The sequence below is a fragment of the Melanotaenia boesemani genome, chromosome 8 (assembly GCF_017639745.1).
Source record: "Melanotaenia boesemani isolate fMelBoe1 chromosome 8, fMelBoe1.pri, whole genome shotgun sequence".
Classification (NCBI taxonomy): Eukaryota; Metazoa; Chordata; class Actinopteri; order Atheriniformes; family Melanotaeniidae; genus Melanotaenia; species Melanotaenia boesemani.
Genome location: NC_055689.1, coordinates 22,415,351 through 22,442,428, shown reverse-complemented (window position 1 = coordinate 22,442,428; position 27,078 = coordinate 22,415,351). Strand labels below are relative to the sequence as shown.

The window sequence follows — 27,078 nt, the reverse complement described above, 5'->3', positions numbered from 1 at the left end:
TGTCTCCTGCTTTAACATCCTGTTATTTTCATTTAGTGTCATTTAAGAAGTTAACACACAAAGAAGTGATATCTTTAATATAGAAATATCTTTGCAATATGTTTGTTATAAAACAATTTATTGGACAGAAATTTATTCTTTGATTATGAAAACATATTATTAAAAAACAAATCATTAACGGCTTAATGTGATTAGAAATTATGTACATTATATTACAACATGGAATTGTGACAAGAATATGGATGAAACAATATATAAACTATACATTACAATTTCTTTAAATCAGAAGCTGTTATTACATACAATTTTCCGCCAGTATGAAGGATTCTTGTTTGCCAGCAGATCAGCCTGAACTCTGATCATCTGCCCCTCACTGCAAAAATGAACCACTGCTATTGGAATAATTTTTGGAGCGGTCACTTTCTTTTTACCTTCTCAAGCAGTCTAAATGTTCTCATGTGGCTTTGCATTTTTTAAGCAAAAATCTCTAACTGCTCCCAGTGACTGGACTCTTACAATATTTTTGATCCATTCATAAAACAGTAAGAAATAAATGTATTTTTGTGTATGATGAAACAGCTAAACTTACACACCATGTCTTCATGTTTTACCATTCTGGTCTAAATATTATAAATGAACTAATTAACTGTGAGTATCTGTAAGATCTATAAGATTCATGCTAAAGTTAACCATCAACACTAACCAGTTTTAGTGGAACATAAGGGCCCTGTTTTAAGCCTGCTTTGTCCCCCTGCTCTCTTTCTTATTTTCAGTAAGCCTACTACTGAAATTACTTAAAAAATTTACAAAAAATCATAAAAATCTGTTTAAATCAGCAGCATTGGTTGTAAAGCTACAATGTCCTGAATCACAAATTTACATTAATCAAAAAAACACAGATCAATTGTCAAATTACACAATTAGCTAGCTATGTACATATAGACAAAATGAATTTATTTAGTTGCCTGCGATTAGTGACAAGCAGACGTAGCTCTGATAACTGATGGATGATCGATTATGTGGGTGAGCTGCAAATGAATTGCCCTTTTGGGGTCAATAAAGTTGTTTTGAATCTCAAATCTTTTTTTAAAAGATTTTGGTTTGAGTTAAAACAAATAGTAAAAATGTGTTTAGTCCTCTGCCAGAAATCTTCAAGGGACTGAAAGGAAACTTCTCCTTTGGTCCCTTGCAGTAAATAAACTGTCTAAAGGGAATGTTTTGTATTGTCAGCTGTTACCTGAACGTCAAATTATAATCCTAAAAGGTAAACAAAATGGCAGCTTTACTTCTTTTCTTGGTTCTTGAAGACATTTCACCTCTTGTCCAAGTGGCTTCTTTGGATTTATTTATGACTTGCATGGATTACAATCTCAACAAAGTGAACTGAATGCAGCAGGAAGCTATATTTTCCTTTTTCTCTTTTTTGTTCTTACTGCATCAGCTATACACAGAAGTCCTCACCACTTGTTAGAGATATGATGGTGACTCGGTTCTGTTTGTTTTGGCCCCTTTTTGTGTGGCACCAGCTCTTTAGCATTTTCTTCAAATGGGTTTTGAATTTCACTGCCACGAACACATAAAACACTGGGTTGAGGCAGCAGTGGGAAAAGGCGAGGAGTCGGCTGATGTAGAAAGCGTAATCCAGTTGTTGACTAGTTTTGCAGGGGTTTGCAAATAATTCTTCAGCTTTACCAGGAAAAATAAATATTGACTGTAAAAAAATAACTACATTATAGGGTGCCCACCCTACAAAGAAAACAACAATGAGAATGAAAATTAGTTTGAGAGTTTTGTTCCTTCTTTGGGGGGTGGGACGCATCAACTTGTACAGGATTTGAGAGTAGCAAAAAACAAATACCAGTGAACTCAATACGAAGACAGCATTTTGTAGATAGACTCCCAACAATTTCAAGTGCTGTTCCATATATCCACAGTAATACTGGCCCTCTATTTTAGAGAAGATTAATGCAGGACTGGCTGCCAAGATACTCATGATCCAAATCACCACAGTAGATATGATGCTGTAGAGGCCGGTGGCAGACACAATATTAGATAGAGGATTAATGACAGCTACATAACGGTAAGCCGTCATCAGGATGAGGATGATACTGCTGCTGTAGAAGCCAAGATGAAAGATAAAGCTAACTATTTTGCATGCAGACTCTCCCAAAGTCCATCCGTACATGTGGTAGTAGGTCCAGAAGGGCAGACCTGCACTGAAGAAGAGATCTGATACAACCAGATTCAGGATTAAAGTGTTGGTGATGGATTTCAGATTCTCATACTTTACAAGAATGAGAAGGACCAGGATGTTGCCGATCAGACTCAGGATCATCACAATGGAGAAAAACACAGGAGTCACGATTGCTCCAAAGTGAATGACACTTGTTTTGTTGCACAAGTCACTTTCATAGTCATAGTCCATATTGTTTTCAACTGTGGTCATTTCTCCCATTCTCCCACAAGAAGAGAATCTGAATTTGAAAAAAAAAAAAAAAAACATTGTTAGATAGTCAAAACAAATTATTCATGTCACCACAATTTATGACCAGACACAAACACAAATTACAAACAGACTTTTCTATCTAATTATAGTCACATGTATTATGACTTTAGATTTATTTATTGGAAATGTTATTCTTTTGTCTAGATGTTCCAAGACTTACAAGGAGAACTTGTACCATAACTTAGTATTGTTGTAAAAATTTTCATAGTTTATAGAATGCATTTTTCACAGTGTTAACCAAAACATCAGCTTTACTATGAGAAGTTTACCTTTAACTTCATCTTATCTTGCTCACTGTCTATGCTTTCACTTGTGTTATGATGGCTTATTACCGAGACAATGATGTGAGCATTGTTGTATCTAAAATGTCTGATAAGTGTGAGAAATCCAATTGATCAAAGATTTGAACAATAGATACTTTCTTTTCATAATGATAGTGTATTATGATTTTTCTTTTGTGTCATCAGATATTAAATATTCTAGTATATATTTTATAGTCCAGGCCTGTAAGACTACAGAATTTTAGCAGGATGAAAATATTACATCTGTACTGAATTTGGCAAAAATAAATAAAACAAGAGAGTGAGCTTGTGGAAAAACAATTAAATAGCACTAATGTCTTTAAACAACTCAGCAACAAAAATCTTGTTGGTATAATCTCAATAAGAACAGTTAAAGGACAGTATTTATTGATGTAACTGAAAATAAGGATGATACCTAAATGAAATGCAAAAATCTTTAAAGTAAAACTGTTGTGCTGTAAACCTGAAAGTCACTGACTCTTGCAAATAATTGACAAATATTGAAGCATACTGTACCTGCACAAAGGTTGTACGTGTTTCACAAAAGGGTCTTTGGCAGAAATATTTGTGAAAACTTGGGAACTGGGATTTGATCTTAAATGTTTCTGTCAAAGCTGAACAGAAACTTAACTTCATTTTCAGGTCCACCACACATATGAGTTTTAAGGAATCTCGGTTACACATATGGATGTGAAACATACACATCTCCTCTTACCTGTAACTGAAGTGATGCTTCTTCAGAATTTAAAAACAACAACAACAACACAAAAAAAGTAGGTAAAATGTTTCTTGCCAGGTTTATACGCATCACATTTTAGTAACACTATTATGGTGTATTTTGTTATTTATTTGTTTATTATATTATATTGTATATATATATAATATATATATATATATATGTTATTATATTATTTGTTTGTTATTGTAGTTGTTTTTATGATTGTTTAAATCATTATGCAGAATATCCTGTCATGAAAATGACTTTTGGCAAAAAATATAATAATACAATTGTGTATTGTGCAAAAAAAAAAAAAAAAATCTAATTAGTAATTAAATAAATGAATAAATAAATCAGCATAATTTTGATGATGCGAATATCTAGTCTGTTTAATTTCTTTGCACTGCCTCTCAACCAAACTAGGCCTTAATCGTTCGATAATTGGCCAATAGAACTGTCAATCATTCACAAAGCCCACCTCTTATTCTAGCAAGTTTCTACTTCATCACACAGAAACTGGATAACCTCGGATAATTTTACTCATCAAGTAGGTGTATTATATTGTTCTGTGTTTAATATATATATATATGATTTTCTTTATTTACAAATCAAAGACTGTTGTTTTGAACGAAAACTGTCTTGAAACGAGGACACGAAATCAGTGGCTAGGAGCAGGTGCATGTCCTGTAGAGCTCGCCAGCTTTGACAACTCGATGTTTATGTATCGGTCTGTTTCATTTTAAAGCTGTTTGGAAGTCATACGTGTCTGTATTTATATTTTGGACTGCATATGAATGTTGGATCATCAGCATGAACCGATAAGGAGTCACCTGTCATCGTCATGTTGTACCAACCGCAGTAAAATTTTGCTAAGTTCACTCTTGCCAGTGGGTCACCCTCCCAAATATAAACATCAGTTTGTTGAATATTTAGACTCTGATCTGTAAAAGTAAACTCATAAGCTCATAAACTAAGTTCAATGCAAAACTATTCATTAGACAGGGTTTTTACTATATTTACAACAGAGAAAACCGAATTTAGACAGCCTTATTTATTGTTTATCCTCCACTGTGCCCTGCTTTTTTAGTCACATGCTGTGATTCAGTTTTTGTGTGTTTTCTTGGCAGCTTAGGAATTTGCTGAGCAGAGTTTATTTCATGTAAACACTTGTAAAACATGCAAAATAACTTGAATTTCTCTATCTCCCCAACATGTAGAATTTCTTGAGTACATCACCCCTCTGCCCACAATGGCTTCCTCCTCCTCCTCCTCCTCGTCGGTTGGAGATAAACAGCTGCAGAGGATAATCAGAGATCTGCGTGGTAATTAAGTTGTTCTCACATACAATAAGCCACATATGTGCCATACAGTATATTGTTTGATGCATGTTAAGGATGAGGTATTAATGTGTACTTGTGTAATGCGACATCTTACTCAAAGAGTAATTAAACTTTTTAAGTAACGTTTCACAGTGATTAATATAAAACTTGGCTTCAGATACTACTATGTGTGCATGTCATTGCTCTTTACTGTAGATGCTGTTGTTGAGTTGAGTAAAGAACACAAGGGATCTGGTGAACCCATAACTGATGACAGCGCCAGTCTGCACAAGTTTTTCTATAAGCTAGAATACCTTCTGCAGGTATGGTATTATATTAAAGTAAATCATTTCAAGAAATTAAGCAGGAGAATATTTCTTATTTGGAAGATTGGTTCAATAAAATATCCAAACAGTTTTTTTTTAGAGCTTAAGGGAGTAATGGGATGGATTTATTTATTTTTGTTTATGTAATGTCCAAAACAATTAAATTCCACTGTGACATTAGACAGGCAAAGCTAAACCTATTGAATGTTTATTAATTTTGTTTTTGTCAGTTTAGCTAAATTCTCATAGTACTGCTGACTGAATTATTAATTACTGACTAATCGTTAGAAGAAAATATGCCAGACCAGAGTTTTACATTTAGTTGCACATCAGGCTCGAAGGATGCAGCAGCATGAAGCTGAAACCTAACTCTGGACTTACAAGTTAAAGCTTTGTTTTGATTACATAAGTAAATGCTCATAAATAAAATTAGGAAAATTACCTTAAAATATCAAAAAGTAATAGTTATAAATAAAGAAGACTGTTATTACTTATGCACAAATGTGAAAGCAGGTTTTGTAGCTGACTGAGGAGAAGCTTCAATGTAGGGGTTGAGCTGAACTCCTAAGCTTGTGCTGACTGCACCACAAATTCCAAACTTTTTGTTGCTGCTGCTAATTAATCTGGGACAGCAGAGATGAAGGTTAACGGGCATCAAACAGAGCAGAACAGCTCCAAGTAAAAGCCAATATACTCTCCTAAGAGCAGTTTGGTGACAGGGTAAGACTGATGACCGGGATCATCTGGGGTGTTTGGATTTTGGAGACGTCAGGTGAGGAATTATGAATTAGTTGGTTTCCTTGTTTGGTTTCATTAGCTTAAAGAAGACAGGTTTTTGTGGGTTTGATAATAATGAGAAACTATTGAAATAGAAAACAGAATTTGTCATACTTTTCTTCCTACTTTTTCCTTCAGTGGTGAAGTAAGGCCACCTCTGATTAGTATTACAAATGTTTTCAAGCTACATTAATTTCCTGACATTATGTTAGCTGAAAATATTATTAGATATTGGCTAAAAATGGATTTTTCCTTCTTGCTGAAAGTATTTTATTCCAGTGGATTACTAATGTATTCAACCTAGCGATAGATTATTCTGCTGTTGACATGGATCAGATTGGTGCACCTTTAAAGGTTTTAACTTTAGTTGACTTTTTTAACACAAATAGAGAGTGTTTTCTTGCGCTTTTTGTTATAACTTGTGCTGAAATGACCTGTAAAATGTTTTTGTTGCTCTCCAAATTGTCTCAAATGGTTGGTAGACTAATTGACTAATCAGTTGACTGTCATGTTGGATATTATAAACTGAACCAAACTCTCATCTAGGACTGTGAGTTTCAGACAGACGAGTTGGACGATCCACATTACATTTAGGATAAAGTGGTCTGTGTTTCTCAGTTTGACCAGAAAGAGAAGACAACCTTTCTTGGCCAGAGAAAAGACTACTGGGATTACTTCTGCGACTGCCTGATTAAGATCAAGGGAGCTAACGATGGCATCCGTTTTGTAAAGTCCATCCCTGAGGTAATCCTCCTTTGCAATGCACACAGTCAGTCTCGTTGCCTCAGGCCTGCCATGCCATGCATCACATGCACACACACACATGTACAGTAGCTGTAAAAGCATGTAACTAATCCTCTGGTTAGTCAGGAGCAGTAAGACGCAGCTAATTCACTTGCTGTCTAACACCTGTGCCACCTGTACTGTTTCTTCCACACTTCCTGTTCTGGAAAATCAAAGCGGTGAGCTACATGCTGTTATTAAATAAGCTCTAATTTATATTATATCTAAGGTTTGACTTGTCTAACCTTCAGTGTAACTTCTTTTTAAAAAGTCCTAAATGTATTTACTAGTTTAAATATTTCTGTAATACTAGTCTTGTCTTATTATTTTGCCATGAAATGTTCAACAGACACAAGTTATATCATTTTCTGTCTGTTAGGGCTGCAAATATACTAGAGTCAGAACACAATATCCTCTTTATTTACTTGATTACTTGTTTAGCCTGTCGAGTGAAAGAAATATATACAAATCCAACGAATCTTCAGGTGTTCTTATTTAGTCTTTTTTTCAAACACATTTAAGAGCTGGAGGCTGTAAATGTTCTGCTTTAATAGTTCCTAACTTTGGTCCTGTTTATCAGCTAACCTTTCCAGGCTTCTCAGCTCTCTTTTATGACCTGTCAAATAGCTGATATAAATTTATTGACAGGAATTTGGTGTCAGGACTGTGATGAATTCTTTCTCAGTGTTTTTCTGATAAATTTTATTGTAATTTGTAATGTTTGTAGAGACTTTGATGGCACGGCTTTTTCAAGGCACAACAATTTGTTCAAAAGTTGCTGCTTTCAAATGTACTTTATAAATAGACTTGACTTAAAAGAATAAAATAACAGAAGGGTATCGTATCCTGTAAGTGGACAAAAAATGCTACTGTAGGAAAAAGCATGTTATTAGATTTTTATCTGTTACAGTTTCTAGGAAGCCGTGGTGGCTTCTTTAAATGTCCTTTGTCCAAAATATTCAGTGAACTGATATCTGTGACACAGATCTGAGAAAATGTAATATAATCACATTGTTATCCAGCAAGTATTTAAAATTGCTGCTTAAAAATCAGTAAATGCTATTTTTGTAATTGTAGACCTTTGATATTTTGTATCAGTGCTCAAAACATTTAATTAAACTATTTCAAAGAGCCGTTGTTTCACTCTTGAGAAATGGTTTGAATGTATTCTAGTATGAGAGGGTTTAATGGATAAATAAGCCTGAATTTTATACATACATCATACAAGCTGTATGATTTATTAACAAAATGTGGTTTAAAACTTCTTCAGGGATTTACATGGAGTTAGTTTGTTCGCCAAGGGTCACACACTACAGTCACACATTGCTAATTTTTTGTTGTAGCCTTGGTATTTTTTATTTGAATGCTGCTTTCATTCATTTTCTATTCCATCCACTGGTCACAGACATAAACAAGCCCAACAACTCCAGCTGGTGTCCCTTTGGTAGATCTGTGTGCCTGTTGTGTTACTTAAATCCCTCCATCTGCCAATGTGTCGGGGACTCTGGGATTAAACATAGACATTGTACATTTAGTTTCTGGGGGCTGTGAAATCTCCTTCTACAAGCTGATTATCTTATTTTGACAGATTAGACTGTGAAGTCATTTTTAAAGCACCAAACAAAGTATTTGCTGAAAGCAGCTTTGTCCGTGTTACTTTCTAATTATACAAATTTTGTAATGTTGCAAACTGGACATCTTTGTTGTTTCACTGTTTTGCTTTGACAAACAAGGGTATTATCTTGGGCTTAGCAATGGGAACGTTTTACATTTGCTGACATTATTGATCCATATCTAAAATAAAATTGTTTCAGCTTTTATAATTCTGACCTGACTGCTGCCACCAAAACTTTAGATGCATCCCACCATATAGAAAATGGCCTGATCTGTTGTTTAGAGAAGATGCCATTGAGCCAAGTTAGCATCACAGTGAGATGCCATCATTTCATTGTGTATAAGTGAATGAATGCCTACTAAAATGTATGTTTTTGTGTGTCCTCAGTTGAAGACATCACTAGGGAAAGGAAGGGCCTTCATCCGCTACTCCCTCGTTCACCAGCGTCTTGCTGACACTCTGCAGCAGTGTCTCATAAATCAGAAGGTCACAAGGTCAGAGGACATAGGTGCACACATACATTTATATATCATTTCTCAGTTGTAATGTAGAAGTTGCATTTCACTACAGTGTGGTGGTGTACTTTGCTTTGTGTCCATTCCTTAGAAGTGTGATTCTCATTTCCTGATTTTTATTTCTGTTTTTTTTTTTTTTGCAGTAAACACAACAGCGACACATCCCAACCATAGATCCCTGCAGAAACCTCTCAGTTCCTTTTTTACATTTAGAAAAAAAATGGTCATCTGGGTGGTCTTATATAGCCGAATGGTTTGGTAGGACTGTGATTCTTGAGATATCACACAACTGATAATTGGTCACAATTTAATTCAATTTGATGATCGATTCAGATTCAGGTTTTCAAATACAGAAGAGCTCTGTCTTCTGACACTCTTCCAGGGAAACGGGCACAATGGAAACAGCAGCAAGCTTGAAAGCAGAACAAACTGGCTGTATTTTCTGCTGAATTTATTGCTGACAACTCTCAAAGCAAACTTTATCAGCAGCTTGCATGCTGCTTCCTCACTTATATCAATAGGATATGCAGCTGAAATAAGCAGACAGGAAGTCAAATGACTAAACATGTTAATCAGTTATGAATGTTAGAAAATTATCATGATTCTTATTTTGTGTTTATGTGCTGCAGGTGCAAGAAAAATGTAGGCATGTAGGCTGTTCATGATACAATGAACAGCCTACATGCATTAACTTAACAATGAAGTCAGAGTGTTTAATAAGTTTGCTGTGTGAGCTGTTGTAGTTAATATCGTGATCATTGCATACCTTTGTTTTTCTTTTGTTTGTTGTCCTGCCCCGGTAGTGAGCAAGCTTTATTTAATTGTTTTGGCTACACCATCATCATTTTAGATGCAGTCATTATATGATTATTGATTTATTATGACATCTTGGAGTACCTCTGGTTTTGGAGTTTGATCTTTCTTGGTTTCGTTGTCAGCTATTTTTCTGAATCTGCTAAAGTTATCGCTCTTTATTTCAGCACTGAATATTAGGGAAACATGTTGTTCTACAAACATCGTTGACATTGTTTTGAACATTAATGTTTGATTTTGTTCTGTTAATACAGTGACTGGTATTATGCCCGGAGTCCTTTCCTCAAGTCTCATCTCACTGCTGATATAATCAACCACCTTTATGAGCTCAACCAGATCCAGTTTGATGTGGCAGCCAGAGGTTATGACCTTGATGCAGATTGGCCAACATTTGCAAGGTGCCTACACTTTTTGTTAAAGTTTTCACTGCTCGAAGCTTCTCTCTCTTTTGCTGAAGAAGTTAAATTAAAAGAGACCTTCAGTATTGGGAGCTAGCATACTGTTTTGATGGAGCTAATGTAAAACTTTGTTCAGGAAGTATGTGATAATTCACAGCTTGATGTATCATGTAATTATCCTTTTACCCTACACCTTCTCAAGTTCTTTTTTTTTTTTTTTTTTTTACTTGAGTGTGCACAAAGGTTGATGTGTGTGATAGTGTGTGGGTGCTGACAGAGACAGTGTGAGCACCGGTAGTTGCTCCTCACATTAGCAGCTTTGTCAAACATGTCACTTATGTTCTCAGATAGCGGTCATTCGCGGGCAGTGGATAGTTATTTCAAAGTGTAAACTGCAGCGTCAGGGCAGAACACAAACTTTGATCTGACAGATGGATGCACCCTGATGTTTAACGATGATTAAATTCACAAAAGCAGTGTTTCTTCAGGAGGATACTGCACAAAATGACATTAGATAGTATCCTCCACTGTTGGTTGTTGCGTTTAGCAATCACTTCATTACTTGTTCCTGTTAACATTTCTCAGAAGTGAAGTTAAATTAAGCTGAACACACACTTCCACAGTTTTCTTCTTACTATAATTGTGACAAAGGGGTTAAATGAAAAGAGTGTGAAAGCAGTACCAGAGGAGGAAGTTTGAACATTTGAGTGATTTCCAGGTATGGACTTACTCTGATCACAAGTTTCTGCGAAAAGGCAGATCATCGTGGTTCACTTGTAATTTTACTGCAGTGTTTTTTTTTTATCTGCAGCCCAATATTAAGAGGACATAATTTCTTCTCATCAACACATTATTACAGAAATTAAACAGTTAGCCATAACATTGACAGAGAGTTTAAGAAAAAAAGACACATTATCAGACTGTAATGGTATCTTAAAGGAATGAAATTCATTAGTCAGTATGTCAGATGTCAACTTCTTAAGTTGAGGTATCAAAGGAAGAAATATAGGACAAACATGAGACCCTGAGCACCACAGTCACAGACCAGACTGATTTATAGATGACTGGGTCAGAGCAGGTTTATCGTTAATATAGCATTGAAATGAGCTCCATAGTGTTAAGAGGTGTTTCTATTTTTGATCTACTTTCACCTTTAACCTTTTATAAGGAGGAAGACATTTGCCAGCAGATTTAAATATAATGTAACACTGCATTGCCAAAGCTTAGAGTGAACCCCTCTAACAGTGTAAACATAAACACTGTTGAGCAGACTTTATTGAATTTGATGGAACGGTTGCATCTCACTGATTCTGTATTGTTAAAAAAGGACTTTTCATATTTAAACTAAATTCTTAGCAGTTTTACTTGTTAAAGGACCTGAAGATGCATTTAAAAATGACCCAGTTATGTTCTCTCAATGTTGCATCATGTCTTGTTTAGTTTTCAAAACTTCTGGTTTGTACATTCTTGGCATTTGTACTGTTTATGAAAAATAACGTGGTTTTCTTTTTATCAGAAAACTTTTTTTAAAATTACACTACCAGAAATCTAGCTTTTCTTTTTTTTTAGCTGAAGGTTTTAATGTTTAGCCCTCAGACTTCTGTTGAAATGCAACCCTGATATTTGGTTTTATCTTTATATCAAAGGCGAACATTAGGAACTGGCTCGGCGGCTTTTCTATGGAAACCTCCAAGTCGTTGTTCCAGCATCAACAGTCTGGTTAGCAGCTTTTCACACCCACAGGTACACCAATAATATTAGCTGAACTGCAACAATCTTTCAGGAAAATCTTACTGAATATGACAGAGCTTAACTAGCCAGTGCTATTGTTTTCTTTTTTCATGCATTACAGACACAGGAGTTTGTCCCAGTCCCAGAATTAAGTCAAAGTCTGTTTGGTGAACTGGGAGAGCCATCTCCCTGCAGCATTGCAGAAGACCTCCGTATCGAGCTTGACCAGTCTGAGCTCAAACAGCAGGAGCTTTTGGTTCGGGTTCAAGAGTTGAGCAAAGAGTCGGCTGAACTGAAAAGTGTCGTTAAAGACCTCCAAGGCCAGTTGTCATCTCAAACATCTTGCACTTCAGCATCTGCAGCAATCCAAAGTGAACAAGAAACAAGTAATGAGGACAAAGTAAATCTCCATCAAAGTAGCAGGAAATCGTCTGTCACTGACTTAAAAGAGAGACTTGCAGCTACTGAAAACAAAAATATGGAGCTCCTTTCTAAGTTAGACGAGGCTCTTAAAGAAAAGGGACAACAAGCTGCCAGCTACTGTGACTCAGCCTGGAAAATCCAGGAACTTCTGGAAAAACTCAAGGCTGCAGAAGAGGAGAGGTTGGATGCAAAGAGAGAAGCCGAGGACGAAATCAGGCACTCTGAGCTTCTGTCACAGGAACTAAAACTCAGAGAAGAGGAGTTGAGGAACAGTGAGGCGAAGCTAGCTGAAGTGAAAGCAGGAGCCCATGAGGAACGGGAGGCGGCACTCACGCGGTTAGAGGAACTCCAAAGTGCGGTCGGTCGAATTCAGGGAGCACTTACTGTAAAAGAGAAGGAGACAGGAAACTTGAGAGCCCAGCTTCAGGATCTGCAAGCCTCTCTGGAGTCCAGAGAACGGCAGGCAGAGGATTTGAGGAAAAGACTGCAGGAGGAGAGGGAGGAGGTAGAGCAGAGATATGGTATGACTACCAGCCAGAGTGAAGAATTTGACAGTCAGATGCTGGATTTAAGAAAAACTCTAAAAAACAGAGAGAAGGAGCTAGCTGCTAGTTCAGAAAGGATCAAACATTTAGAGGAGCAGCTAGAGAAGCTTAATGTTGAAAGAGAAATGATTTGCTCTCAACTTGATGATAAGGATATCAGTGTCTGTGATGAAACTGTCAACACTGGGGACTACAAAACCCAGTGCAGCAGTCTCATGGAAATTAACACAAAGCTTCTCCAAAGGATTAGTAAGAGCGAGGCGAGCATGTCAGAGCTGACTGAGAGCAGGGCTGCCCTGTTAGACCAGCTGGCCACTTTGAAGGCCTCTGAGAAACACTTTAAGGGTAGAGTTGAAGCTGCAAACATGAGTGTGGAAGACAGAGAGAAGAGCCTTTTAGATGAAAACCTGCACCTTCAGGAGACTTTTCAAAAGATACTTATCCAGAAGGAAGAATCAGATAGTCATATGAAGAAGTTAGAACTTGAGAATACAAAGCTTTTAGATGCCCAATCATCATTGAATAAGCACTTAGCCATAAACCAACAGAAACTGGACTCCCTCACTACCAAAGCTGAAAAGTTGGAGAAGAGCCTCACAGTTTCCCAAAGAGGCCACGTGGAGTTACTTGAAAAACTTCACGAGACTGAAGCTAAGCTGAGAGAGCAGACTGTGAAATGTCATCTCCTTCAGGCAAGAAGAGATGAGGTGGAGAGCAGGACTGGAGAGGTGCATGATGAAAAGGGAGCTGCAGAGAGCAATGAAAAAATGCAGAAGCTTCACACTGAACATCAGAACTCCTCATTAGAGATGAAAGAGGCCCCGATCAGGCTGGTTATAGCTGAAGCTCAACTGGAACTCAACCTTAGAGAGGTAACCAGACTCAGAGAAGAGGTGGTGGAGCTTAGGGCTCAACTCCTGGCAGGAAATGAGGAGAGGATGAAGATTGAGGCACTTCAGGAGGTGACAGAGGCCTCCAAAGAGGATCTCCGTGTTTTAGCAGATCAACTGAAGGTCCAGGCTGAGGAGCTAAACCGTCGGCATGTGGACGAAATTCTTCGATCTCGGGAGCGAGAGGAGGCTCTTATCCGTGACCGTGATGGTGAAGCGCAAGCGCGAGCAGGTCTGGCTGCAGAGGTGACGGCCTCCAGAGAGGAGCTTGATCAATTAAAATTGCGCTATGACGCCTTGTGTTTGGAGAACAGTGAATCTCGAGAGGCCCTTCACAGAGCCAACACGGAGACAGCAGAGCTAGGTGTGCATGTGTGCATGCTGACCGCTGAGAATGAGGAGGCCCGTCTGCGTTGGGATGGGCTGTCTGCGAGACTGCACGAGCTGGAGGAGGCGGCAGCTCAGGAGGCAGAGAGGCTGAACACCTGCAAGGAGCAGCTTTGTCAGGAGAACCAAGAGCTCCACAGTCAGCTCCGTGATGCTGAGGATGTGTTGGCATCCAGACAGAAACTGCAGACAGAGATGAACCAGACGCAACAAGAGGCCAAGGCCTCACAGGAGACGAGCCAGGAGGAGATTCAGGTTCTCCGGTTTCAGCTCAGCAGCCAAGCCATGTGCCATGAAAACCAACTTCAGGTCAGACACGGGCACTTAAGCTAATATGCTTTGTGTATTTTATAATGCATGAAATTGCCATACCTTTCTGCATTAAGCCTATTTCTTAAATTTAAAAGAGTAAATAATGTTTAGTTAGATTTCCACAGAGCAAACATGTTTGTGTGGGACACACTTCAGATGGGGAAAGATGTGAGGATGAAAGGAAAAAACATTAAGTGTTAAAGTCACTCAAATTTGAGATAATTCAATTTAAACACAACAAGATAAAGCCATGAATCAGATTTTCTCTCACTATTGAAACAAAATGTGACAAAGAAAATATGAACTCAAAGTATCCTCTGATTAGTTGGCCTGAGGCCTGTAATCTGGATCAGGATTAGAGGTCTACTGAAGATAACTTCAGGTTCAACCCTGGATAAATAGTTATGGTATGGGGATATTTAGCCAGTGTTAAGTCCCACTCTAGGGGTGTGGGAGGGAGTAACAAAAGGTATGCCGTGGACAGATGTAAAAGTGAAACAAAGCAGGTTTTATTGTTGTGAGCATAAATAAAGATTAAAACCAGATGGCAAACATAATCCAGTGTTGGGGTTAGTGAAACTGCTGAAAGAAACACCAAAATATTACTAAAACCTTAATCAAAATCCGCCAGATAAACCAAACTAAGATTCCATCCATCCATCCATTATCTTGACCGCTTATTCCATTTCGGGTCGCGGGTGAGCTGGAGCCTATCCCAGCATTTTAACAGGTGAGAGGCCAAACTAAGATTATACAAACAAAAGAGTGCACATAAACCAGTGTACTTAACTAAATAACAAAAGTGCAGCAGTTCCAATAATCTAAGTGAAATACATTCACAACCAAATAGCCTAAGCTAGCCCAACACATGCGACCATTGTCCTCTAATATCTAAACACAAAGGTTGAATCAAAAGGCAGAACACAAACTAACTCGAAGCGCAGCCAAAACAAACTGTGTGCTACACGAAGGTAAAGCCCAACCAAAACGAGACTACAATTACTCCCACAAGGGAAACCACAAACAGCCAGGTTTAACCCTGCTGAAATTTCAAAGTAGTCTACGTACTAAATGGCTACCATTTAGGCACAGCAAACACACAGTCTAGTAACGTAACCACAATTCTGCCAAGCTGAGGGGAAGCCGTCTGTGCTATCCAGCTTCTCCATCCAGAATGGAGGCAGCAGCAAGTCCTTTATTTCCGGGATTCCAGCAAGCTGCATTGTGGTTAAATGGATGATGAGCCAATCAGCTTGGAGGATACGGGGGTGCGTCGGGTCTAGCCACGCCAAACAGACATCAGGGCCTGGCATTTGCATACAGGACGAGCCACAGGTGTCAGCAATGAGCGGTGCCCGTAACACCAGCCATGGCAACTTATGATTGAAACCTAACTTGTTGCAGAAAAGAGACGAATACGGGGTCAATCACCACCTCTGGACCAATCATTTCTGTAGTGAAGAATTTTCTTGAGACATGTCTCTTTTAAGCCATCGTTGTAATAAATTGTGATTCAAACTCTCTTTCAGAGTCTTAATCGGGAGTTACAAGAAGTGAAGGTGCAGCTGGCGACTGAGCAGGAGAAGGTAGTCAACCACGAGAACAAACTGAAGCACATGGAGGTGAGAGGAGACTCATGGGCTGTATAACCATAAGGGTTTTACAGCTGTAAATGAAATTTTTGAATAATTTCAGACTTTTCAAATCACGTTTTCTCCCCCCATTAAAAAAAAAAATCTGCCAGAGAAATTTCAAGTTTGTGAAAGAGCGGAAAAGGATTTGCTGCATTAAAAGGCTCACCGTGGCTTTCCGTAGCTTCCCTAAAAACAAGGACCACCTGGGTGATGGTGAGCCCCCCGGGTAGGAGAGGTGGTTTAATGTACCAGAGCCAAGGAAACTATTGCGTCCTTTGACAGCCACCTCTCTCTGTCTGTCTCTCCCCCGCTGTGTGTATATATATATATATATATATATATATATATATATATATATGGCCCTGAGGAGCTGCTGTCAGCGGCTACCCCAGAATCAAAGTTAAATAGTAACTGTGGAGCATGTAGGCAAATTAGAGGAGAGCGAGGCGACTGACCGGTGATGGTTTCAGTTAACAAAAAGAGAGACCGGTCAAGACTCGGACTGGGTAATAATGGTTTATCTCGTTCACTTTGACACACGGGTAGTCGTATCGTCATTGTCTTTAGAATCTGCCTACTCCCTTGTAAGAGCCTGCAGCAGTGAGGAAGGACATAAAGCCATCTGCTCTCTGACTGGACAGTTTGATTTGTCATCATCCAATCCAATAAGACACAAGTGTAAAGACGTGGCCAAAAATCTGAATCTGAATCAGCAACTTTAATCTTACATGCAGTTTTTTTGCTTTGCATTTGTGAACAGATGTTTTTAAAAAGCACCTTTTAAGTGTTTTAAAAATACAAATCTTTTTTTACAATCATGCACATCCTTTTTTACACATTCACAAACTTGAATTTCGTAGGCAGATTTTTTTTACTTGGTAACAAAACTTGATTTCCAAATACAAACTCTGAAGTTATTTGCAAACATTCATTTACAGCTGCAAAATCTTTATAGTTTTATATTGAGCCCATAGAAAAATGTTCACTACGTACACTGTCTAGGACCGTTCTGACCCCTACCATCATACATATTTGCAGACTGTTTAAAAAAAACTTCAAATTCAGCTAAATTAGAGTGTTTTCTAAAAGTATTTATTTTTCTGTTTGGAGAACAAAGGGATTTACTGCATCCAAAGTATTCAAATAAACAGTTTAAAATTTTGGTCTTGTGATCCTCATTGTGACCCGAACAGTTTGGTGAAGAATAATGGTTTTATATTTAAAATGAATTGGATTACTATGTAGAAACCTGCGACAATGAGGGGTCTTTCAGTGTGAAACTGCAACTTATCTTGGTGCCATTATGGTACTTAGGAATAGTTTTCGACTGACCGCATTGCAAACAAAATGGGTAATGATGATGCAGCCACATGCAAAGTCTGTTCAGCTCTATTTGCATTTAACATCTGAGATTTATGTTAAAAGTAAATAAATAAATTAATCCACTTGCATTGTGTAAATTGCAAGTTGAAGTAATCATAATGTCACAGTCACAAGCATAACTGGTAAAGAACTACAAATTATGTCTTGCTTTGCTGTACTGATTGCAGGGTACGAATCAGAGATATTGCCAACAGATTGAGGAGAAAAACATCCAGATGGCCGATTCGGCAAATCTCATCCTGCAGAAAGAGGACGAGATAATTCATCTGAAACAGAATTTATCAAGGTGAGCTGCAGTATTCATAATCACACATTCTAGACCAAATTAAAGCTCTGCAAAACACTTTTAATTTAGTGTGGATTTAACAGGGCTTTATGTATGACTTAAAGCAACATGGTGGTTTTTTTGTTTTGTTTATTATTCAAGCATAACAGTAACATTTGAATGGAAATTATTAAAAGCACCTGAGATTCTCCATGTTTGCCAAACATAACATGATTCAGCCTGTGTGCGTACTGTTTACAGGTCTGAGGACAGCCTAGCAGCAGCTCAGCAAGCCTGTCAGGAGATGGCTGAAAATCTACGGAGGGTCACACAGGACAAACAGAGCTTCGATCTCAAGACGGCTGCTGAACTCGATGATCTCTATCGTACCAAAATCAATTTAGAGGAAAGACTGGTTGAGCTCATCCGGTATAAACATCCTTTTAGTCCCTATTGGTTTTCCCATATCTGTAATGTTTGCTGATTTCTTTCTTTTTGGTTTGTATAATTCTTGCTAGTCTTTTTTAATTGATCGATATAACTCCTAAGCAGTATGTTCACATGTTCTTTGTTCATTAATGTTTGTTACATATTTTTTAAGGACATATAATTACAATTGACTGTACTTTCTGCAGGGAAAAAGATGCACTTTGGCAAAAGTCTGATGCTCTGGAGTTTGAGCAGAAACTGCGTGATGAGGAGACAGAGAGGGACGTCAACTACTGTCTAGGCTGTCATACTCAGTTCAGCTGGTGGCTCCGTAAATACAACTGCAGGTCAGATGGTGCTCTACAGAACAAAAATACACATCACTCAGCCAAGACAGCTACATTTAATGATACTGCTTGTAATTCAGATTATATGTTTTTCTCAACTAATAAAACATATTTTTCAAAATCCTGATGCACGGAGCACTCACAGCTCCAGGGTAAATTGTGAAAGACTTTGTTCCGCATCAGTGGAAATTCTTGTTTAAAACCTAAAAACCAATGAATCACAGTGACCTCATTGCCCAGTGGTTAACCAGACCGGTGCTCACTGACGTTTTTATTTCCCTGTTTGTCTTTTCGCTCAGACTATGATCTGTAGCGTATTCTCTTCTGTACTTCTGATGGATCATCTTCAGCTGTGTCTGTACAGCTGCAGCATATCTGTCACAAACAAAAAGTAAAGTCTGTAATTGAACATAACTCACTTTTCATGTTGGGTTTCTCAGCTTTGGAGCAAATTTCAAAATGTCAAAGTGTTACATAAACAAGTGGCTTGCAGCAGACTATTTCACTTTCTTTTTTTAATACACAGCTCCTCACTTCAAATAAACAAGATGTGTGTTTTCTCCCTCTATATCTCCATCATATTATGCCTGTTTTTTTCAGATTGTGTGGGCGTCCCTTCTGCTACTACTGCTGCAGCAACACAGTGAGCACCCTGCAGGGCGGCAACAGAGAGCGCTGCTGTGGGGACTGCTACACCCAGCACAGTGCAGTCATTGAGCGACACCCACAGGAGGAAATGGTTCACAGCACGCCTGGGACACCGTTCAGCCGCTTGCTGCAGGCTGGTCGAGCCGTGGCCGGTGTTGCAGGTGACACATAATCTCACACACTCACACACACACTGTAATAAGACTATTAACATGTTTTCTCTCAATCTCAAGGTTTTAGTGCACACAGGACAGTAAGAGTGGAGTATGACGTACGAAAATGAACGCAGTATTTATTTTTTTAGGAGGAGATGAAGGAGGAAAGCTGGATGATGGTGTTTTTGACATTATCACAGAGGAGGAGGTGAGCGGGGTTTACGACAGTGACTCCCTCTCTTTTTCCACCGCCTGCTCTCCTGAACATAGACAGCAGGGGGCGGCACAGCTGTAAGTATCCCACAAGCCATCACAGACAATGACAAGGACACAGTCAACAACAGGGATTTAAAAACTGCAGCGTGGCAGATTTCTGCCAGCTACCAGAACAGATTTTCTGGCTTTTTTACAGAATGCCACCTGTGAAATTTTTGACTTTCAGTTTAACTCTGCAGAACAAAAACTGGTACAAGTCTGCAAATTTCTACAACAGAGGAAAGACATTCAAGAGCATGTTCTTAAAAACTGTAAATAGATAATTAACAATACAAATATGCATTATTCAATCACCAGGATCTGACCCTGCTGTCTGGATGTATTTTCTATTGAATGATAAATGGAATATACACTGCCTGGCCAAAAAAAAGTTGCCACTTGGTTTTCATTTAGCAAAAAGGTACGAGCCTCCTATTGGATAATTACTGAAATTATGGGCAATTATCTTTCAGTTGGCAACAAGTTATTTATTCGCCTACTTCTGTTTACTTCTCAATACCAGCAGCCGTATGAAACAAATACAGAAGTATGTATTAACCAGGAAAACAGTTACTGTATGTCAAACTTTACACACTCAGGTGAAGAAGATCATACTTTGGTCAGGGGGAAAACATCTGGTGGACAGAAATTCACTGTCAGATATCATTCCACAGGAACAGCTGTCCTTCTTGCTTCGTATGTATGAACAAATCTAAAATTCTTCGCTTACAAGAATGTGTCAGATCATTAGCAGAGGTCATGATACAACAATGATAACACACACATACATATGAAGATCAATTTTTCGCCAGTAAACAACAGAAAATGTTAAGAAGGGTCAAATCGTTGGAATTCATCAAACAGAGAAAACATCTAACTGTTCAACACATTATTGAAAACTGGAAAGATAGTGGGGATTTTTTCTTCTCTGATGGCACGGGCATTTTCTGAGATGACAATGCCAGAAGTCATCGGGCTCAAATGGTGAAAGAATGGTTCAGGGAGCATGAGACACCATTTTCACACAAGCATAGGCCACCACAGAGTCCAGACCTGAAACCCCATTGAGAATCTTTGGGATGTGCTGGAGAAGGTGGTTGGACGCTCCCTTCATCAAGAGCTTGGTGAAAAATTAATGCAACACTGGATGGACATAAATCTAGTGAGATTGCAGAAGCTAATCGAAACCATGCCATAATCAAAGCTAAAGGTGGTCTAATGAAATATTAGTCTGTGGCCTTTATTTATTTTTTTATTTTATTTTATTTGTTTTGTGTCCAGGCAGTGCAGTTGCTGCTGTAAGTCTTCATATTCCTGTTTCTTTTACACAACTACATGTTGTTTTTACTGAATAAGAACCTCAGTCAATGCCACAGTGCACATCAGTGGTCACAAATGTTCTTAAAAGGAACAGGTGAGGATTCTGCTTTATCTGGGATTGAAATATTTAACCATCATCACTTTGATATCAGTAGCAGAACTGCTGTGATCTGCTGAGTCTATGTTTGTCACATCAGAGGGCTGTGACTGGTGTAAATTTTCTGTCCCAGGTGGTGGTTTTCTTTCAGAGAATTATATTATATTATACATAGTACATTTGTTTTACTTGAAATAATGTGAAATTATTTATTTATAATGTGACGCACAGTAAATTATGTATAGAAGTAAAATATCTATCATTCTGATTAGAAACAGCAGTGCCAGTACAGGAGACATCACATCAGAGGATGTTGACGGCCTCGGTGCAGCAGTACAGGATGCAGAGATCTGCCTTTTGAAGTCTGGAGAGCTCACGTAAGTTTTATTCACACTGGAAAAAATTGTGTTTACAATACCACAAGATTGGGCTTTCGTCTGTTAGAGGAAGTTTCTCCTTTTGATTTTGTGGTTTACGTTTTGGGCAAAATCCTCAAAATGGGAAGTGAAAGATGAAACTAAAAGGTGTGTGACTGGTCCAGCTTCTCTAAAAGTTTCTTGGTACCTACTGCAAAAGCAATGTTTCACTTCTGTCAGAGTTGGTTGTTTTGAGTGGTGAGGGTGAGGGGCCTCAAGACCTCATGTCCGAAGCCATCTGCCTCATCAAAGAGCTACCGAGCAACGAGTCACAGCATTCCACCTAAAATAAAGTATATGTCGAGACATAATTTCCGACTAGTGTGGCTGTTTTTGAGTTGTGACCTTTGAAAACAATCACCTTAAATTACATTGATTGTAAAATGTAGCCAAACTGTCTCAGTCTGTATCTCCATGTTTCCATGTTGGGAAAGGTAACAGTTAATGCTGGAAAGGTTTTTTTTTACAAGATTTTGTAAGATTTTGATTTTGTTGCTCCAGTATTTTGAAGATTGAATATGAAAGATATCATGAAAGTGAAAGACAGATTTCTGTAATTCAGTTTCCATCACTGTAGCTGCTCAGATCTACATGCTTGCTGCAAACTAAGAAGCAGTCACTAGACTACTGCAAATGCAAAGAAATGTGCTGTAGCAACTTTATTCCTCAAATAGAATTTACAGTGATGCTGCAACAACTGTGTGAATGTGCAGAATGTTAAGGAAGAAAAAGAAAAAGTAATTGACCCACAAGCTTCATCATGATAACTGATCATTTATTTTTTATCAACATTTAAAGACATGCAATATGCCCAAAATGAGTACTTAATAGATTTAATGTTAGGTGGAGGGCTTTTAGTATTATGAAAAGTTTGTTTCCATGCTGTAGGCTCTCTGTCCACTTCTCGGTGGATGACATCTCTGGGTTTGGGGACAGCTCCCAAGAGCTCTTCATCAAGTCCAGCTGTTACAGCATCATCCCTATAACCATGAACTCTCCTGGTCCCACTGTCTCCTGGACGTTCACCTCCGAACCAAAGAGCATCTCCTTCAGTGTGGTCTACAGGGAGAGTGCAGAGACTCCTCTGGAGCAGGCCAAGGTCAGACACCAGAATCAGCATTACTTCAGATGCAGAGTACATCCTCTTAAAGCCGGAGGCTAGTGGCCAGATTCATTTTATATCTATATTGATAAAACTTGACAAAAGGGGTTGTAACATTTACAAATTCATGTAAACTGCAGACACAGTTGTTACCAAGGCTGAGTGACTTATGAAAGACAGCCTTTACTACAAGCAGCTGTGATCAAACAACATGACATGGCGATGTTAAGAGTCATTCATTGTAAGCCCCTGTGTTTCATTATTCTCTAAATTATTGTTTTTGGAAATGTACGAATAGTTGTCTCACTTATGCAGCTGCATCACAGGACCACATGAAGACCAAACAAAAATGCAAATGACCAAGAAATTTTGCTTTCTGACATTTTTAAGGGTTAAAAGCATTATTTAGATTTGAGAAAGCAATATTTAATCTTAATCTATCCTGGTATGATTTCATAGCTTTAGTTTATGCATATGTGTTTTTCTAAACATTAACTAGGACATCTTTCCTTTTCTAATTGCAGGTTTTGATTCCCCTGACTCGCTGTAACTCCCACAAAGAAACAATACAGGGAGAACTGAAAGTCAGAAACGCAGGAGAATACACCCTCATCTTTGACAACTCTTTCTCCAGGTCAGCCATTGTGTTCACTCCTCAGCACAGAGCACCGTTTTTGTTTGGACCTCAAACATAAAGAATTTCCTGTCTGTCCCGTTTATTAGGTTCATTTCAAAGAAAGTGCTGTATCATCTGAGTCTAGACAAGCCTGTGGTCTACGATGGATCTGACCTTCTCTGAACGGGACAAAAGGAGCAGGTGGAACTCGGACTTCTGGGTCAAGATGTTTACGTTCATAAGCATCATTTGGAAGCAAAATGGTGTGACTGTTCTGCTGCAAAGCAGCCTCAGTGAAAGGTTGTGGCATTTTGAAAATGTCTCCCTCAGCTTTGCTCATGAGGTGTCAAACGTCAAATGAATTCTAATCAAAGAGAACAAAGGTTACAAACAATAACAGAAACAACAATACTCTGTTGAAAGTTAGTGCGCACTACTTTTTGGAAAAGCTGGGTTATAAGTAGGATTAAGGATTTAAGCATTGCTCCAAAATAAGCTGCTTAGTTATGTATATTTAAATATGAAGAACTTAGTTTGCACACAGTTTGTGCACAACTGTGAGCGCATATCCAGATATTTGCAGATATCCAACAAAAGTTATATAATATAGAGAAACAGACAAAACCACAATCAGTGAACCACTGGAGGTTAATGTGACCCCAGTAACCTGGGGTTGAATCCCATCACTTGACTTTAAGTTCAGTTTGTAAGTAGAAAATTTTCACTAAAGCATTTTAGTTCTTTGTACTTGCTTAAACCCACCATTAACACACCATTTAATGTAAACGTGTCTTTATGTGGGCAAAATTGTACTGTGGGTCTTTATTGATGTCCAAAAACTCCTGTGTGGAAGTTCCTTCTCATTTCACACATCTTAGTAATCTTTGCCTTCAGCCATCATGCATAAGAAGAGGTGGATTTGTTTTAATGCAGTCATGATGAATCATACGTGGAAGAATCAGAGCTTCTGTTAAAGCTGCAGTACCATCATTTGCTTTCATGGACAAAATCCTCAGTAAACAGGATTGAATTGAGCCTTTCTGATGGTTGTAGCTGAGAATCGAGTCAAATATGTGTCTAGTTGGTTTCTACAAATGCAAGAAGGTGGATAAGAGGGGGTGGATATCAACATGCAATTTTCAGTGCTTTAAATATTTACTATTTCTAGGAGCTCCACTTTAGTCATCCCTATTGATAGTTTTGCTATAAATGCAGCAAAGAAATGATTGTTTCTCAAGAAATCCTTGCAGCTGTTAGAGAAATAGTGTTTGCTTTGGAAAAAACACAATTTTTTACATTTATTTGTAGAGTGGTCTTAACAGGAGCAGATGTCTTAGTTTTTTCTGATGCTGTTGCTGTGTGATAAATCATCACAGTTCTGTGGTGTGACCTGATTGTCACCTGAAACCTGCAGTGTGTCAAATAAAAAAAAAAGGAGAAATTTCAGCCTTCAAAAATTATGCAAGATAAAAATATATATATAGCTTTTTTGCTTCATTGTTGCTGACTGGAAAAAGGCTGAATTATTGCTGTTGAACAGAGAATTGACTAAATATCTCCTATTATTCCTATTATATACTTTTTATATTGAGAACAAAAACTGACAGAGAAAAGCATTAAATGCAAATTAGATGTTTTACACTAATCCTATGAGACAAGTGATGCATTGCCAAATATTCTGAAGAGATATGCTTGTTTGTTTTACTTGTTTCTATTTAAAGACACTGCACAATTACTTGTGTACAATGCACTTTTGAGAGGGAATCTTGTTGCTTTGTATCCCATGAGCCTTTGTTCAAGTTCATAGGTAGGGAGTGTGTGATTGCAGATACGTACGGCTGCATTTGTCAGAGGGACATCTTAATTTCTCTGACTTGTAAATGAAAATGTTTTATGAAGATATCATTTACATACTAAATATTTATAACACGAGGGATTTGAGATCATTATTTAATAAACTGTGTGATAAATCTGTCTGTCTGGTCATTTTAATGTGAAAATGTACAGTGTGTGGTTCTTTTCCCTTCCGTTCTCCATCTTTTTAACCTTAGTAGCAGCGTGCTTTTATGAATGTGAGTCGCTTTGAAATGATTCACTCTGGTGAAGTCAGAAACGTAACAATAACTAAAGAACACATTGCCTTAACATTTTAAATCCACATTTATCTAATGGATGAATCCTGTTGAGTGTAGAGATCCCCAAGTTGTCATTTTCATTTTAGCAAGTGTTTTTTTTTTTTTTTAAGGTTTGGTGATCATAAGGCAAATCTGACAAGCAGCAGTAGGTGTGTAACAATACATCCATCTACACTGATAGATTAATGATTTGTACGATTGGATTCAGATTGGATTTGCTTATTAATTTTATTATTTTCATTTGAAAAACATAGCCCATATCCAAAGATGTGGTGTGTAGCTATAATACGGTTAAACTACTACTGTAGTTATTTGTATTTGAAACTAAATAGGACTAATTATGTCCCTCAAAAATGTATTGTTCTTTCATTTTGCTTCTATATTTGCTGTTCTGGCTTGATATTTTAGTTGCTTTTTTATGATTTGAATGGAAGTGATTGTGTTACAACAGCATGTAATATCGTCTGACTCCAAAATGAAATCAAGTCAAAAGTGTATCGTGGCAGAATTTATGATATTGCCAAACATCAAATAATTATCTGTTCAGTTAAAACTATAGTATGATAAAACTAGTTTGCATACCAAGTAAAAAACTTTCTAAGGTTGGTGCTTTACTGAAACTGGCTTGTGGACTAACAACCATTGTAAAAACTTGTGCTTTCTTGGATCTGGGAAAATACCTGGACCCTCTCTAACTTGCCAAAATAAAACATCACATGTCCATATGATCTACTGGATAGCACAGCTGTATGACTGGACATAAGTAATCCAAATAGGTAGTCCACCAGTCCAGTTTCATCTAGTGTGAAAACAAGCAGCAGATCTTTTATTCAAAGAATCGTATTGGACTTGAAGGACATAATGATTGTTGAGGTTACTCTGGTTCTTGAAATATTAGAAATGAATGGCGATGGTGATAATGGTACGTCCCCTGACAATAAAGTATGATATAAGGTAGTTTTGAGTCTTGCTGTTGTCTGAAAAACTGTCAGTTGTTCTGGAGGGTAAAACACTGCAAACATTTCCACATTTCTGACATACTAAAGTTGTCTGAGTGATAACTCAGGCAAGTATCTATTATGATGCTATGAAAAGGTTTTGCTAATTTCTCAAATAATTATTAGAATGTTAATGTTTACTTTCTGATTAGCTTAGCTTCTCCATTGTGTTTTCTGTTTTAGAGATAGTGTACCTCATTAACATTCAGAGATGGATAATTTAGCTTGCTTGCCAGCTTATTTTTATTATAATTTACCACTTAGTTGTGTGAACATACAACATCCTACTGTGTAGTACAGCATTGGAAAGCTTGTAGTGTTTTGAGGGTTGTAGGATATGTTTGTGTCTGTGTGCTGGATTTTTCATGCACACCTTTCTGCCTGACATGTTTTCCTGAGCATTCAGGAGTATATTGTGTCTGTGTAAATTTATACAGTGTTGTTCTTGGAAGGTGTCTGTCTGAGAGATAGTGTGTGTCAAAGAGGTTGCTCTGTTTCTCAAGGTTAATGACATCATTGTAAATCATGTCACATCTACTCCCCTATCTGCGGTTTCCCTTTCCTCATTTTTTTTTTCTTCTTCTCCTCTTGCCTCTTGCCTTTAATAAGACATGTGATTTTTACTGTGCTTCTGCACTGCACATGTAGGAACCTGTGTGTTAATAAAAAGCATGTGGCTGAAGAGTAATGTAGGCCAGAATAGACAGAAGTGTTATCAGTTCACACATGGAGACATTTACATGTAAGTGTGCAAAGGAAAATTTATTGCACATGCATGTAGCCTATAAGATGCCAATTTTTTAAAGCATTTCCTTTCACAAGCTCAAAAATCTCTGGTTGTTATACATGTTGCATGTGTCTGATCTGAAGTACTCCTGTTTGAAATGAGTGGCTATTCACATTTTCACCTGATTAACA

General features: G+C 37.8%; 2 protein-coding genes across 3 annotated transcripts; one reads left to right on the top strand and one right to left on the bottom strand.

Moving 5' to 3' along the window:
* Positions 1 to 103: 103 nt before the first annotated feature.
* On the bottom strand, positions 104 to 3,380 carry xcr1b.1 (chemokine (C motif) receptor 1b, duplicate 1). Its single transcript, XM_041991403.1, has 2 exons — positions 3,325 to 3,380; positions 104 to 2,474 (listed from the first exon to the last, which is right to left on the bottom strand). Exon 2 carries the CDS (start codon positions 2,453 to 2,455, stop codon positions 1,442 to 1,444), a length of 1,014 nt encoding a protein of 337 aa, XP_041847337.1. The 5' UTR covers positions 2,456 to 2,474; positions 3,325 to 3,380; the 3' UTR covers positions 104 to 1,441.
* A 619-nt stretch (positions 3,381 to 3,999) lies between these two features.
* On the top strand, positions 4,000 to 24,999 carry LOC121644617 (FYVE and coiled-coil domain-containing protein 1-like). Of its 2 annotated transcripts, none has more exons than XM_041992695.1 (18): positions 4,000 to 4,073; positions 4,744 to 4,848; positions 5,062 to 5,168; positions 6,567 to 6,692; positions 8,734 to 8,840; positions 9,929 to 10,072; positions 11,719 to 11,815; positions 11,925 to 14,357; positions 15,890 to 15,982; positions 17,545 to 17,663; positions 17,904 to 18,071; positions 18,278 to 18,418; positions 19,019 to 19,227; positions 19,371 to 19,512; positions 21,166 to 21,270; positions 22,198 to 22,408; positions 22,936 to 23,045; positions 23,135 to 24,999. In XM_041992695.1, the coding sequence occupies exons 2-18, from the start codon at positions 4,776 to 4,778 to the stop codon at positions 23,208 to 23,210; spliced, it is 4,461 nt and encodes a 1,486-aa protein (XP_041848629.1). In that variant the 5' UTR covers positions 4,000 to 4,073; positions 4,744 to 4,775; the 3' UTR covers positions 23,211 to 24,999. The 2 variants fall into 2 exon arrangements, with proteins under 2 accessions (XP_041848629.1, XP_041848628.1); XM_041992694.1 differs by having other exon boundaries at positions 4,041 to 4,077.
* Positions 25,000 to 27,078: the final 2,079 nt, after the last annotated feature.

What these genes read in the sequence shown, in the direction of transcription:
- xcr1b.1 (XM_041991403.1), bottom strand. Translation starts at nt 2,455, where the DNA reads ATGGGAGAAATGACCACAGTTGAAAACAATATGGACTATGACTATGAA.
- LOC121644617 (XM_041992695.1), top strand. Translation starts at nt 4,776, where the DNA reads ATGGCTTCCTCCTCCTCCTCCTCCTCGTCGGTTGGAGATAAACAGCTG. An exon ending in ATAAATCAGAAGGTCACAAG is followed by an intron (nt 8,841 to 9,928) that starts GTCAGAGGACAT and finishes CTGTTAATACAG; the next exon opens with TGACTGGTATTATGCCCGGA. An exon ending in TTTGACAACTCTTTCTCCAG is followed by an intron (nt 23,046 to 23,134) that starts GTCAGCCATTGT and finishes CCCGTTTATTAG; the next exon opens with GTTCATTTCAAAGAAAGTGC.